The 16,500-nt window shown below is 34.8% G+C and overlaps 1 protein-coding gene across 1 annotated transcript in view; it reads left to right on the forward strand.

Moving 5' to 3' along the window:
* LOC126733745 (protein artichoke) overlaps nucleotides 1–14,062 on the forward strand; it is a 28,417-nt gene extending 14,355 nt beyond the window's left edge. Inside the window, exons 7-14 of the mRNA XM_050437135.1 lie at nucleotides 1,059–1,588; nucleotides 5,416–6,010; nucleotides 6,099–6,739; nucleotides 8,530–8,822; nucleotides 8,879–9,166; nucleotides 10,712–11,027; nucleotides 11,081–11,262; nucleotides 13,681–14,062. Of these exons, the coding sequence (XP_050293092.1) occupies nucleotides 1,059–1,588; nucleotides 5,416–6,010; nucleotides 6,099–6,739; nucleotides 8,530–8,822; nucleotides 8,879–9,166; nucleotides 10,712–11,027; nucleotides 11,081–11,262; nucleotides 13,681–13,796 (2,961 nt within the window). The 3' untranslated portion in view covers nucleotides 13,797–14,062. The remainder of the gene's footprint in view (nucleotides 1–1,058; nucleotides 1,589–5,415; nucleotides 6,011–6,098; nucleotides 6,740–8,529; nucleotides 8,823–8,878; nucleotides 9,167–10,711; nucleotides 11,028–11,080; nucleotides 11,263–13,680) is intronic.
* Nucleotides 14,063–16,500: the final 2,438 nt, after the last annotated feature.

Raw genomic sequence — 16,500 nt, forward strand, 5'->3', positions numbered from 1 at the left:
ACCCTCAAATCCTTCCTCAGGAATTCCTATATAATAATGTGAACAAATTATGAGAATATCATAAGCAGTTTCGAAGTTATATCCAAATATGTCTGGTAATAAACAAAAATATTGATATTGCAATTTGAGTATAAATAACCTCAAATTTGATGGTTCTCGGACCTTGGTTGACATAATTGTTTTTAACTCAAGAAGTTTTTGAGGTACAAGAAATGTTCATATATTAAATTCTTGAGAATGATTTGCTCTTTCTACTTTCTAGTAAATAACTTTTAAGATTATTTCAATTATTTATTCTGAAAATTTTGTTAAGAAAACTAGTTAAAATAATGTCCCCAAGCAAACTTGCCCTAACCATCCTAATATATCTTTGCCTAGAACTGCGCTTTTACGTCAAATCCTTACTCAGAAATTCCTTAATACGAATGTAAAAAAAATATGAAAATATTTCCAGTGGTTCTTAAGTTATGCCCAATAAAATCTAGTAATCCAAATAAAAGTGTTAAACCTCTGACCAAAGAAAAATTTTCTCAAAAACTCAAAACTTTCAAATTACTTATCAATGTTATTAGAGCCAAAAACCGATACTAGAGCTAATAATGGTAATCTAAGACTCATAATTTAGCTTCAATTTCCTGGAAGAAGTCTAAGACTGATTAAACAATTATTCCAGGACCTCCAAAGAGATTCAGGATCAACTTGTTTGTAAAGGTTAAAGAGCAAAAGCATTTGAAACATTATTCCAGGTACTTGAAGTGTCTCAGATTCCTGGACTAAGACTTTCAAATTATTTAGGTATCAAGGTTATCGGAACCAAAAAATTAAGCAAACAATTTGATTCCTAGACTCATGACTTCAATTTCTTGAAAGAGGTGTAAGACACTCAAAAGTGATTCAAGTTCCTGGTATAAGACTATAAATTTGTTTATCAAAGTAAAAATACAAGATTGTTCCTGGAACTGAAAGCGTCTCAAAAAACAACATGTTACCCATCAAACTTCCTGTAAAATCGGGCATACAACTAACCCAAGAACACGTTAGTACAAACTTAATTCCAGGTAGAGGACGATGCCTTCGAGGGTCTGGATAGCCTGGAACACCTCAACCTAAAAGACAACAACATCCTCCTAATTCCGGCTTCAGCTTTGGGACGATTGCCTCGCCTCACCTCGTTGCAGCTGGATTACAATCGCATCGCTGCGCTATCCAGCGACATTTTACACTCGATCGCTGATAAAGTGCAGAAATTCGTTTTGTCTACGAACGTGGTGCGCGAATTGCCAGGGGGAACTTTCCAGTTTTTCACTCGTCTGGATCGGGTCGATTTGAGGAGGAACTGGATCACCAGTTTGAGTAGCGACGCTTTTCTAGGGCTGGAAAACAGTTTGTTACAGTTGGATTTGGGGGAGAATCGGATAATGACGTTGCCGCAGCCCCCTATTAGCTTGAAAGTTCTGGAGAGTCTGGATTTGAGTAGTAACCATTTGACGGATTTGCCGGTGGGATCAATGCAGTTTTTGCCAGCATTAAAACGTCTGAACTTGAGCGATAACGTGCATCTGACTAAAGTTCCTGGAGAGCTTTTAAGGTAAACAACAATTTTTTTTTTATACCACTGTATAAAATCAAACACTTATTTTGTCATTTTTAACTTCAATTTGACAATATATGTTAATAAGTAATTTAAATTACGCGCGAATCGACCTCCCACCCACTGTAAAGATTTGACCAATCAGGGTTCCTTATTATTCTAGTTAACCGGGATGACGTCAACAATGACCTTGAAAAATAAAAAATTGTTTAGAGATTTTTAAAAGCATCCACCAATGGCCCCAATATAAAAAAATAAACGATATGACGTCATAATTTCATTGTATATACAAGGTATAACAAACAAATAATTAAATAAAATAACGTCAGTGATAGCGAACCGAGCGCTTTGGCAACATTGCATCGCTCTATTTTACGCCGTATAATTATTTCACGAGTTACAAATGAAGGGCCAAATATTTAGGAATTTATGTAATTGCAAGTCAGAACAAGTTAGTGCTACGGGATCGGTATAATCGAACGCTTGTATAGTTGACGTGACGCGCGAATTTCGTCTTCTTATAGTGTAATGTAGTGATTTAAAATATGAAAGGGCAATTATGTGTTTGTGTAAAGTGCGAATTAGTGCTAGTTTCGACGAGAATTCATGGATTTCGTTCCTTATTTCTTGGATTATGGCCATTACCGGCCGGATTTACACTTCATTTCTGTCGGTGAGAAAAGTTAGGTTAGGTTTCAGAAATTCTTCAACAATGACGCGACTTTATATTACTAAAAAGAATGAAGAATACTTATAAATTCCTCATTTTATTCTTATTTCTGTTATATATTATGAGCTATATGTGTTTTTAATTAAAAAAATTCATCTACAATATTTGACGTCACAGTCTACTCCTATGTCCTTTCCCAATAAAAATAATTTTACCGCAAACGTTTGGACTGCGACATCGAAGCTAAAGAAATACCAATTTTTAGCTCTGAAAATATTGATTTGAAGTCACAGTCTAAACAGCATGCCGCTCGAGTTTATTCTTTTGAGAAATTCATTTTACACGCTTATGCGTTTAGACTGTGACAACTCGAAAGTAAAAGAATTTTTGAAAAAATTCCTTTTTAACTCCAAAATTAAGAGTTTTATTTTTCAAGTCACAGTCTAAACAACATGGAGTTCAAGTTGGTTCTTTTGAAAAATTTCTTTCTTTATCTTTTGCCCTTGGACAGTGACAACTCAAAAGTAAAAGAATTTTTGAAAAAATTCCATTTCTTGCTCCACAATTAAGAGTAAGTCACAGTCTAAACAACATGCAGTTCAAGTTGGTTCTTTTGAAAAATTTCTTTTTTAGTCTTATGCCCTTGGACAGTGACAACTCAAAAGTAAAAGAATTTTTGGAAAAATTCCATTTTTAACTCCACAATCAAGAGTTTTATTTTTCAAGTCACAGTCTAAGCAACATGTATTTCAAGTTGCTTCTTTTGAAAAATTTCTTTTTTAGTCTTATGCCCTTGGACAGTGACAACTCAAAAGTAAAAGAATTTTTAAAAAAATTCCATTTCTAGCTCCAAAATTAAGAGTTTTATTTTTCAAGTCACAGTCTAAGCAACATGCCGTTCAAGTTGGTTCTTTTGAAAAATGTCTTTTTTAATCTTATGCCCTTGGACAGTGACAACTCAAAAGTAAAAGAATTTTTGAAAAAATTCCATTTCTTGCACCACAATTAAGAGTTTTATTTTTCAAGTCACAGTCTAAACAACATGCAGTTCAAGATGGTCCTTTTGAAAAATTTCTTTTTTAGTCTTATGCCTTTGGACAGTGACAACTCAAAAGTAAAAGAATTTCTGGAAAAATTCCATTTTTAACTCCACAATCAAGAATTTTATTTTTCAAGTCACAGTCTAAGCAACATGTATTTCAAGTTGCTTCTTTTGAAAAATTTCTTTTTTAGTCTTATGCCTTTGGACAGTGACAACTCAAAAGTAAAAGAATTTCTGGAAAAATTCCATTTTTAACTCCACAATCAAGAATTTTATTTTTCAAGTCACAGTCTAAGCAACATGCAGTTCAAGTTGGTTCTTTTGAAAAATTTCTTTTTTAGTCTTATGCCCTTGTACTGTGACAACTCGAAAGTAAAAGAATTTTTAAAAAAATTCCATTTCTAGCTCCAAAATTAAGAGTTTTATTTTTTAAGTCACAGTCTAAACAACATGCAGTTCAAGATGGTTCTTTTGAAAAATTTCTTTTTTAGTCTTATGCCTTTGGACAGTGACAACTCAAAAGTAAAAGAATTTCTGGAAAAATTCCATTTTTAACTCCACAATCAAGAATTTTATTTTTCAAGTCACAGTCTAAGCAACATGTATTTCAAGTTGCTTCTTTTGAAAAATTTCTTTTTTAGTCTTATGCCCTTGGACAGTGACAACTCAAAAGTAAAAGAAATTTTGAAAAAAATCTATTTTTAATTCCACAATTAAGAGTTTTATTTTTCAAGTCACAGTCTAAGCAACATGCAGTTCAAGTTGGTTCTTTTGAAAAATTTCTTTTTTAGTCTTATGCCCTTGGACAGTGACAACTCAAAAGTAAAAGAATTTTTGAAAAAATTCCATTTCTAGCTCCACAATTAAGAGTTTTATTTTTCAAGTCACAGTCTAAACAACATGCAGTTCAATTTGGTTTTTTTGAAAAATTTCTTTTTTAGTCTTATGCCCTTGGACAGTGACAACTCAAAAGTAAAAGAATTTTTTAAAAAATTCCATTTTTAACTCCACAATTAAGAGTTTTATTTTTCAAGTTACAGTCTAAGCAACATGCATTTCAAGTTGCTTCTTTTGAAAAATTTCTTTCTTTATCTTTTGCCCTTGGACAGTGACAACTCAAAAGTAAAAGAATTTTTGAAAAAATTCCATTTCTTGCTCCACAATTAAGAGTTTTATTTTTCAAGTCACAGTCTAAGCAACATGCATTTCAAGTTGGTTCTTTTGAAAAATTTCTTTCTTTATCTTTTGCCCTTGGACAGTGACAACTCAAAAGTAAAAGAATTTTTGAAAAAATTCCATTTCTTGCTCCACAATTAAGAGTTTTATTTTTCAAGTCACAGTCTAAGCAACATGCAGTTCATGTTGGTTCTTTTGAAAAATTTCTTTTTTAATCTTATGCCCTTGGACAGTGACAACTTAAAAGTAAAAGAATTTTTGAAAAAATTCCATTTTTAACTCCACAATTAAAAGTTTTATTTTTCAAGTCACAGTCTAAACAACATGCATTTCAAGTTGGTTCTTTTGAAAAATTTCTTTTTTAGTCTTATGCCCTTGGACAGTGACAACTCAAAACTAAAAGAATTTTTGAAAAAATTCCATTTTTAACTCCACAATTAAGATTTTTATTTTTCAAGTCACAGTCTAAGCAACATGCATTTCAAGTTGCTTCTTTTGAAAATTTTCTTTTTTAGTTTTATGCCTTTGGACAGTGACAACTCAAAAGTAAAAGAATTTTTGGAAAAATTCCATTTTTAACTCCACAATTAAGATTTTTATTTTTCTAGTCACAGTCTAAGCAACATGCATTTCAAGTTGCTTCTTTTGAAAAATTTCTTTTTTAGTCTTATGCTCTTTGACTGTGACAATTCGAAAACAAAAGAATTAATTAAAAAAAATGTTTTTGAGGCTAATATTCGTCAATTTGGAGTCACAGCCTAAGTTTCAGGTGAATTTCGAATTTTTGTATATTTAGTGGAAAAGGTATAAAAAAGGGTTTTTCTTATACTGCTTGATATGTGTTCATTGTTTCGCATCATAATATCCCAGAGGCAGATCCCCAACAATATTTAATTAATGTTAGAAAAAAAATTACAAATTCTTATTGATTTTTAGGGAATCATCCAAACTGGAAATCGTGGATCTCAGCCGATGCGGTCTCAGTACCTTACCACCTGATCTCTTTCTCACCACAACAGCCCTCAAGCAGATCCACCTCAGAAGCAACAATCTGACTGAAATCCTGGAAAACACCTTCGTGAACATGCCCAACCTGACCATCTTGGATTTATCCTACAACAACATCGGGACAATCAAACCACACTCATTCGCCTTTATAATGAACATTAAACAACTGAACCTCAAAGGGAACCAGTTGAGCTCCTTTAAAGGCGAATATTTCAACACGGGCACTAGCCTGGAAATCCTGGACATATCCGACAACCAGTTGAGTTATCTGTTTCCCTCATCCTTCAAAATCCACCCGAGACTAAAACGAATCATCGCCAAAGGAAACAAGTTTAATTTCTTCCCTGCGGAGCTGATCAGCAATCTACAGTTTCTGGAGGTGGTCGATTTGAGTTTCAATCAGTTGAAGAACGTTGATGAGCTGGATTATGCACGGTTGCCACGTTTGCACACTTTATTGCTTAGTCACAATGAGTTAGAAGGAGTGAGCGAGATGGCTTTTCATAATAGCACACAACTACAGGTAAGAAGTTGGATGTTTGTTTGTCTCTGTTTTATGATTAGAGAGGTTTAAGATAAATTAACATTCATAAACTATAAATCTTTCACAGATTTTGGATCTCAGTTACAATAAGTTGGAGCGTCTTGGTGAGCGCACTTTCGAAAGCCTGCTAAGACTAAAGCTGCTCAATTTGGAGGGAAACCTCCTCGCTGATCTGCCGGACAACATTTTCGAACGAATCCGCCTGCAAATGCTCGAAAACATCAACTTATCCAGGAACAGATTCACCATTCCCCCCTTGAAATCCTTACAGAGGCAGTACTTCTTCCTAAACACCCTTGATCTGTCTTTTAACGGGATCGAAGAGGTGCCAAAAGAGGATCAGATGATGGTGAACATTAAGCAGCTGGATCTGTCTTATAATCCCTTAACGCCCAAAGCCGTTTCCAACATTTTTAACGAACCAAAGACTGTAAGGAGCTTGAATTTGGCTGGAACCGGGATCGCTTTTCTTCCTCGCCTGGAAACCCCCTTTTTAAAACGGCTGAACTTGACAAGTAATAATATCTCGAGGATAAGTGAGGACGCGTTCGAACGCACCACTCTACTGGAAAGTCTGGATTTGTCCAATAATTCCATTGGGGGGAACATGCCTTGGCAACATTTGAAGAATTTGCGAGTGCTGAACTTGTCTTTGAACCCCATTGAGGCTATTGAGCATGACGATTTTTATGGATTGAGTAAATTGAGGTAAGAAAAGTAGATCTGTTGTTGTTAGGTTAGAGGTTAGAGGCGTTGGCGTCTGAGGATGAATGCGAGGGTATAAACGTGATTTTAGATTAAGGATTTGGTTTTTTAGGACAGTTTTGGTTGTGGCATTTTTTTTTGCTAATTTCCCTTGCAAGTTATCATTATACTTGTTCAATATTTTATGAACTAATTAAAATATTTTTAAAAGGGCTTTACTGAAAAAAAGAGCGCTTTTTCCTTAAGAATTTCATATCAGAACGATTTTTGTGCCTTAAAAAGTTTTTGAGTTAGAGGCAGCTATATCCATTGGGGTCCAAGAGTAATCGAATTTGAAGTTTTTAAAATTCAAAATAAGATTTTTTTTTTTTACTTGATCTTTTTGGTCGTAATTTGGGAACCACTTAAGAAATTTTAATAATTTGTTTACTCTAAAATAAGGGATATCTGTGGATGATTTTTAGAGGGAAAACGAAATTTTGAGTTAAGGATTTTTGTAGTTAGGGTAGATTAGTTGGAGCATTTTTCTCTAATAGACATTTTTCTTAAGCAAAGAAAGAATGAAAATGTGCTATATCACGTAAGACAAAAAATAACAAAAGAGGCTTAGAAGTAAGTAAAACTGCTGCGAAAAACAAAGGTTAGAAGATGTAAATTAAACAAAAAGAATAAAACAAAAAGGTATTACAAAATATGAAAATGATGTTAGTACATAGGTCAAAAGGTATCATCATTGATAAATTCATCAAGACTATTAATATTGTTTTCAAAAATCATTGTCCTCCAAAATAATACCCATGAATAACTAACAGCTGGTTTAATTGTTAATATCCAATCTAATAACACAGTTTGTTTATTTAAATTTCATATAATTATATTATGTGTATATTAATAAACATTTAATACAAAAGCAGTGCTATTGGATTGGATATTATTGACGAAAAACAGTGATTTTTCAGACGAATTTTATTATTTTTATTATATATTAGACGAATATTTGAGGGTTAGTAATCGAATTTAAAAACTAGATATGTAAATTCCGTGTCAATTTTTTTAAATGCCGAAATTTTCTCCCATTTGTAAACAGTACAGTATATGATATACGTATATTCTACAGACAATAATATATGATATTTGGAAGGTCTTAGGATTTCTGATTTTTGGTCAAAACCTTCGTTTCATGACTAATAAATCGTGCAAAGATACTACTAATCAATACATTATTTTTTATCATCAGGAATACCATAATCGATACAGAAAGACAATTAAAGCCGAACTGTCTTTCTGTATCGATTATGTTAATCAAAGACAAAATATTTAAGTGACTAATTATTATTATGATGAGAGAGTTTTATTCAATTATTAATAATTTTAAACATTCTCACAAAAGTCCAACTTTTAATTGGAGGTGGTTAAGGGTGATGTTCAAGGCATGATATGCAAAACAAAGAAAACTGTAATTGATATTCGTCTCAATTCGAAATTCATATACTAAATCTTGTAGCAGAATTATACTATTATTACGCAATTCTATAAAATATCAAATGAAGAACAAAACCATTTAACAACATTAATATTAAGATATCTCTTTTTGTAAGGCCTTTACCTTAAGATGATGCTGTTTTTCTCAGTCCATTGGTTCTCCTGTCTGGCTTCAGGAAACACTGGACTTTGTATAATTAGCTTCAAACTTCAAAAGTATTTCTTTCTCAAGTAATTTTAACTATTTTTGCAAGAACAATGTCATTATTGCTTTTGATCATTCATTCGTTAAGTTCCACCATCTTCCTCAGGTATCTCAGCATTCACTCTCTGGATAAATGCACCAAAATCGAGAAAAGCGCCTTCAAATCGGTCCCGAATTTATCCCACCTGGAAGCCTACGGATACCCCAAGGTGGGCTACCTGGATCTGGACGGAGTGCTTCAGAATGTGCCGCTCCTGGAAACGGTGAACATCGAAACGAAAGACGCCGCCATAGGCAAGGACCAGTTGCATTCCATGTTACACCCGCGGTTACGGGAACTCACCGTCAGAGGGCTGAGGTTGAAGAGCATTTCTTCGGGAACCTTATCGGGATTAAAAGGTATTTTGGGTATAATTATGTAATTACGTTGTTTTACTAAAGTATTTCTCTGTTAGCTCCGGAGATCTTAATAAGGTTTGTGAACACCTCCCTCACCTCCTTACCGCCCGCGCTCTTTTTCCCGATGCCCAGATCCTCCAAGACCACCTTGGACTTGTCGGATAACCAGTTGACCACTTTGTCAGTGCAGTTTTTGACCACTTTGGAGGACAGACGGGGCGATTTGAAGATTCTCGGCTTAGAAACGAACCCGATTATTTGCGATTGTAATTCGAGGGCTTTGAGGAGGTGGCTACCCAGTCACATGGTCATGATTCGCTGTTCTGGACCGTCTTATTTTGAAGGTTTGTGTGTACATTTATTAAAAATCTGGAGTTCTCAAGAAAGACCATTCTCAAATATTAGTTTATTATCAGTAAATAAACCTAAAAATTTATTTTCGTCTAAGTTGTTTAGAATGTAATTCTCCAAAAACACATTATTTAAATTGCATTTAAAATTCATAACACTAGTTTTTGAAATATTTAAACACAGTTTGTTGGAATCACACCATTTCTTGATTTCAACAATATCTCTGTTGACTGTGGTATTTAGATTCATCACACTCGTGTCATGCCATAAAATTGTTGAATCATCCGCAAACTGAATGAATTTACCTGAGATCCTAAGATTGGCCATGTCATTAATATAAATGAGGAATAGAAGTGGCCCAAGAACTGAACCCTGAAGAATACCATGAGTCACAAGCTGCTCCCTTGAAAAGGCACCATCCACAGAAACACTCTGCATTCTAGTATGCAAATAAGACCCAAACCACTGAAGAGCCAGACCTCTGAATCCATACCGCTCAAGCTTCCACAGCAGTATTGCGTGACAAACACAGTCAAATGCTTTGGTCAAGTCACAAAACACTGCTGCAGCAATATCACCACCGTTCAAGCTCAAAAACAAAGACTCAAAGAATAAAAAGATTGCATCTGATGTTCCCTTGGCACTTTGAAACCCAAATTGCTCCGATCTTATAATTTGCTTTTCAGCTAAATATGACATAAGTCGCTTTTTAACCAATTTCTCGATGATTTTTGAGAGGGTGGAAATCAATGCTATTGGTCTGTAAGAAGAGGGTGATTCTGAAGCTCCCCCCTTAAACAAAGGCATGAATCTGGCTACTTTAAGACAATTGGGAAATTGCCATTATTGAAAGAATGATTAATTGCAGATACAAGTACCTCCAGTGCCGAATCAGGTGAATTGAAAATTAAGTTCATCATAGCCAGACGTATTTTTCTTCTTTATCTCCTTTAGAGTAGACTTAAGCTCAACTAGATCAGTTGGCAAAAAGAAGAAAGAATCTGGTCCAGCCCTATACTCAAAAAACTGTTCATAGTTGGAAAAACCCTGAATTTGACTTGCTATGTTACTACCTATGGTACAGTAGAAGTTATTCGGCCTATCAGGTTCAATATTTACCTTTACAATATTGTCCCGTTTACCTCTTAGTTCATTTACTATCTTCCAAGCCTCCCCCTGAACATTATTTGAATTACCTAAGCGACTCTTAAAGTATTTTTGCTTTGCAGTCTTAATTGTTAGTCTGTACAGTGCTCTATATTTGTTAAAATAGTTAATAAAAGCAATGTTATTTATATAACATTTCCGAATATAGTGCAGTGATCTATAAGATTTCTAGCAGACACCTTAAGACCCTTGGTAATCCAATTTTTTTTTGTTTTCGTTTTTAAGGTTTTTATCGGAAAACATTTATTTTCACAAATAATTATGTGAAGTTTAATACGCTCATAGGAACAGATAGGGAATATGTGTGAAAATACCCCAACTTACTATTTTACTCAACGGAATGGCTTTGGAAATTCTTGTTTGATTTTAAGGTAAACTCCTGTCGGAAATCGGCGATGACGAATTGACTTGCGACCCAAAAAAAATCACAAGATTCACCACGGAACCCTCCTCGACCTCCCACGTGACCAGACCGAAAAAGAAATCGACGGAACCCGACATTATTTGGTCAATGCCGCCCGTCACCGAAAAATCCCAAGTGATCACAAAAACCGCCTCGATTGGAGGCGGCAACGCCGGGGGCAATTCCCATCAACCCTTCAATAACGACGACACCCTCATTATAGGAATCGTGGGCGGCGTGGTGGCCTTCATAGCCATCCTCATCATCGTTATTTGCATCATCAGGTAAATTTATAGCGAATTAAAAATGTCTCGAGTGAAAATTGTGCGTTTTTTAGGTTTAAAATGAGCAGCAATCAGTACAGGGGTGGGGCGGTTACTTCCGGTTCGATTGTCGCCCCCGGTCACATGATCGGGTCCGGAAGTAGTTGCGCCTGTAGCGTGAAGGGGGCGCCGCCGTTGTACGCGGTGCCGCGCAGTTATACCGCGACGTTGCCGCATAGTAAAATGACCACACAAGGTAATTAAACTTCTTTCAATGTTCTAAGTGATTACGTTTTAATAGTTAATCGAAAGTAAGGGAAAAAATGAAACTTGGTACAGTTCTTGCCTCGCAAGTTTGAAGTTTTGAAGCTCGAAAATTATGAGATATTTGATTACTTTCGAGGCAAATATCTGGAAGAAATTTCTAATTTTTTTGAGTTTGAAACTTTAAAGAAATTTGATTATTTTGACATAAATTTTGTTCAAAAGTATTTTTTTTAAACATTTTCTAAGTATTTTAATTTAAATGCCTGCACTAAGAGACCAAAACTTTGATTTTAGAAGAAATCCATGAAAAAATTGGATGTCTTTGGCTTTTTCTTATTTATTTTCTAAGTATAAAATATTAAATTTTATTGCCAACAAAAGGATATCAAGATAAAATCCCACAGGACTAAAAGCTTCAAACAGAAATAATCACTTTGAAAAGAAGAATTCACACCAAATCAAATTAAATATTGCTTTATTGTTTTAACACCCATAAGATGTCATAAACAAAGCATAAAATAAATCAAAAAAACACAATACAGTCTCTTTAATTTACTAATTAAAATAAGCCTAAAACGCAGAAAAGTAAACTACGTAAATAGATTAAAATATGAGTTGAAGAAGTAGTCCATTATTGCAGTGGAGTTTAATAGATCAATGGGTAACTAAAAGTATTTCGGTCATCCTCTATTAAATTTATTTAAAAAAATATTAATGCGACATGTTTCGTACATATAACATGTCCATCATCAAGGATAACAAATTAAGGGGTTCTGTATATCTGTAATACATCTTATAGTTCTATGCCTCAGACAAGGTTAAAAATGACTACAAATGGCATATTAAGATACATGAGAATGGGACAAAACTTGGATTTACAAAAACTCTAAACTACATAATTAGGACAATAATAGGTCAATAATAAAACTAATACTAATAGGTGCGATTTTTCTAAATTACATAGATGTGATATGTAAGAAACCTCTATGTTATGTTTAAAGTTGTACGTTATTGTTGTTGTGATGTCCAATAAGCAGGTCTGTAATTCCAACTGTTGACTCACTTTAAAGTCTAATATTTGGAAAACTACTAGGAGTATTCTTATGAAATGAAAAGCATAATGTTCACTACATTATGTGCTACCAATGTTGCTCAAGGTCCAAAGCAATCCTATTAAGACTTTTGGAAATATTCACAATTTTGTGTAGTAATGTCCGAGAAGCAGGTGTATACTTCAAACGGTTGACCCACTTCAAAGTCTGATATTTGGAAAACTACTCGGATTATTCCCATGAAACAAAAAGCATTATGTTCACTAGAGTATGTGCTACCAATGTTGTTTAAGGTCCAAACCAATCTCATTAAGACTTTTGGAAATATTCACATTTTTGTGTAGTGATGTCCGAGAAGCAGGTGTATACTTCAAACTGTTGACCCACTTCAAAGTCTGATATTTGGAAAACTACTAAGAGTATTCATATGAAACAAAAAGCATAATGTTCACTAGAGTATGTGCTACCAATGTTGTTCAAGGTCCAAACCAGTCCAATTAATAGTTTAGGAAATATCCACATTTTTGTGTAGTAAAGTGAAACAAAGTTTCTCCTTTTTTTTAGCGGTGGTGATCCGTTTACGACGCAACATATCCGAGATATTTCAGTTAATAACGTTTGAAATAATACCATGGACGCTACGTTTTTAACTCATATGTATATAACGTAAAATAAATATATCTCTAAAAATATAGGCGCGTCAATATTTTTTTGTTAAAGTACCGTTATAACAAAACTGTTTTAAAAATTCCTTTAACTTTTGATATTAATTATTTTATTATATATTATTTACGTGATGGGTTTGATATAACCGTGAGGAATGATAATAACCTTGAAAAATGATCTTAACGTCAACACATGCGTTGTTAACGTCGGTCACTTATACAAAGGTCTTTTCACTCATAATTTATTTGACCTTGTCAAGGGCACAAAACAACCATTTTCCACGTAAAATATTTATGTTTTTCCTGAAGTTCCATGTCAAAAAATCACCTTGACTCTCATCACAGGTTCAATTTTCAAGGTCACCATTATTTATTCCCTCATTTACATTTAAAGAGTTATTCACCCCCTGGCGGGATCAAAACAAAACACCCCGTATATTATGGCATATATAGTAACAAATGAATCTTTTGCTAGCTTTAAGAATACAGTAAAGAACTTACTAGTAGAAAATGCCTTTTATACATATGAGGAAAATTTTATTCACAATTGTTATAAATTGTTTTTCGCTTTTTTTTAAATGATATTATTACTAGGTTTTGTTTGAGTTATAAAATTTATCATATATTGCTCTTTTTATGACGTAATAGTGATTTTTTTCGTTTTATTAATTTTATGATAATCATTTTCAGTGCCGATGCGAATGCCCCCCACTGCAGCCTATTCGACTATGGGCAGGGATCCTTATAACGTACAACCGTACTTTATCGCCGCTTATCCAGGCGATGAAAAAATGTATCATCAATAATAATATTTAATTATTTTTTACTCCGGCCCTGGTGGCAGTTTGACATGCAAGCGATAGTTTACAGGTCAAAGTGACACGTTATCGCCAGGGGCGGAGTGGGAGGTAATCTCTGTTGGACCATATTGGTCCTATAAAAATGTTTGGGGGTTCTCGGGTATATATGTTATAAGCTAATAATTAGTTTAGTAGAAAATTTTGTACATATTTTTTTATATATTATGTAATTAAAATGGAAATAAATATAAAATATATAATTAACGTTTAAATTGTGTATTTTATTTTTCTTTGTGATACCCTTTAGGGGGTCCAGATGGGTACATGGAGCATTCTAGAAAAAAGGTTTAAATGTTTCCTGCGTTTAAATAATGGTCCAGAAATATTATACACAATATAATTGAAATATTCTTAAAAGGATTTCGGGTAAAGTTAAAACTTTTCTTATAAAATATTTGACATAAGATGATTAACTTCTATTGACCCCAACAAAGGGTGAAACCCAAATGAAATAACTACCCTTTTTCTAAAATATTGCTTCTCCATCTTATAACCTCTTTATATAGCATCACATCAAACAGTTTTTTTTTCGAAATCGAACTAAGTATACCAGCGTCTTCTTTAGACCACCTACATTACGAAAATACCGGGTTATAACGAGATTCGAGCAGAACTAACTGAATGACAGCACTTTGAAAATTCGGAAAAAGTTATTTTTCGACCTCGTTTTTGAGGCCAAAAATGGGCATCAAAAATGCCATATCTCAGCTATTAAAAGAGCTACGACCTTGCGGATGGTCTCGTTGGATTCAGAACGACGAAACTAAGACAAAACCGTTGGAATTTTCCCGATAGCTTTCATAGAAGCCGAGATATCGACCTTCAAAGTTTGGGTTTCTTCATTTTTCGGGTATACCCCCCCATATCGAATTTGTTCACCAAAAAGTGATTTTTTTCGAAATCAAACTAAGTATACCAGCGTCTTATTCTGATCACCTAGATCACGAAAACACCGGGTTATAACAGGATCCGAGCAGAACTAAGGGAATGAGAGCACTTTGAAAATCCTGAAAAAGTCGTTTTCGACGTCCGTTTTTGAGGCAAAAAATGGGCATCAAAAATGCCATATCTCAGCTATTAGAAGAGCTACGACCTTGCGGATGGTCTCGTTGGATTCAGAACGACGAAACTAAGACAAAACCGTGGGAATTTTCCCGATAGCTCGCATAGAAGCCGAGATATCGACCTTCAAAGTTTGGGTTTTTTCACTTTTCGGGTATACCCCCCCGTATCGAATTTTTTCACCAAAAATTGATTTTTTTCGAAATCAAACTAAGTATACCAGCGTCTTATTTGGGTCACCTAGATCACGAAAACACCGGGTTATAACAGGATCCGAGCAGAACTAAGGGAATGAGAGCACTTTGAAAATCCTAAAAAAGTCGTTTTCGACGTCCGTTTTTGAGGACAAAAATGGGCATCAAAAATGCCATATCTCGGCTATCGTACGAGCTACGACCTTGCGGATGGTCTCGTTGGATTCAGAATGACGAAAATAAGACAAAACCGTTGGAATTTTCCCGATAGCTTTCATAGAAGCCGAGATATCGACCTTCAAAGTTTGGGTTTTTTCACTTTTCGGGTATACCCCCCCGTATCGAATTTTTTCACCAAAAAGTGATTTTTTTCGAAATCAAACTAAGTATACCAGCGTCTTATTTGGGTCACCTAGATCACGAAAACACCGGGTTATAACAGGATCCGAGCAGAACTAAGGGAATGAGAGCACTTTGAAAATCCTGAAAAAGTCGTTTTCGACGTCCGTTTTTGAGGCCAAAAATGGGCATCAAAAATGCCATATCTCAGCTATTAGAAGAGCTACGACCTTGCGGATGGTCTCGTTGGATTCAGAACGACGAAACTAAGACAAAACCGTTGGAATTTTCCCGATAGCTCCCATAGAAGCCGAGATATCGACCTTCAAAGTTTGGGTTTTTTCACTTTTCGGGTATACCCCCCCGTATCGAATTTTTTCACCAAAAATTGATTTTTTTCGAAATCAAACTAAGTATACCAGCGTCTTATTTGGGTCACCTAGATCACGAAAACACCGGGTTATAACAGGATCCGAGCAGAACTAAGGGAATGAGAGCACTTTGAAAATCCTGAAAAAGTCGTTTTCGACGTCCGTTTTTGAGGCCAAAAATGGGCATCAAAAATGCCATATCTCAGCTATTAGAAGAGCTACGACCTTGCGGATGGTCTCGTTGGATTCAGAACGACGAAACTAAGACAAAACCGTGGGAATTTTCCCGATAGCTCGCATAGAAGCCGAGATATCGACCTTCAAAGTTTGGGTTTTTTCACTTTTCGGGTATACCCCCCCGTATCGAATTTTTTCACCAAAAATTGATTTTTTTCGAAATCAAACTAAGTATACCAACGTCTTATTCTGATCACCTAGATCACGAAAACACCGGGTTATAACAGGATCCGAGCAGAACTAAGGGAATGAGAGCACTTTGAAAATCCTGAAAAAGTCGTTTTCGACGTCCGTTTTTGAGGCCAAAAATGGGCATCAAAAATGCCATATCTCAGCTATTAGAAGAGCTACGACCTTGCGGATGGTCTCGTTGGATTCAGAACGACGAAACTAAGACAAAACCGTTGGAATTTTCCCGATAGCTCGCATAGAAGCCGAGATATCGAC

This window comes from Anthonomus grandis, chromosome 3, assembly GCF_022605725.1.
Source record: "Anthonomus grandis grandis chromosome 3, icAntGran1.3, whole genome shotgun sequence".
NCBI classification, from domain to species: Eukaryota; Metazoa; Arthropoda; class Insecta; order Coleoptera; family Curculionidae; genus Anthonomus; species Anthonomus grandis.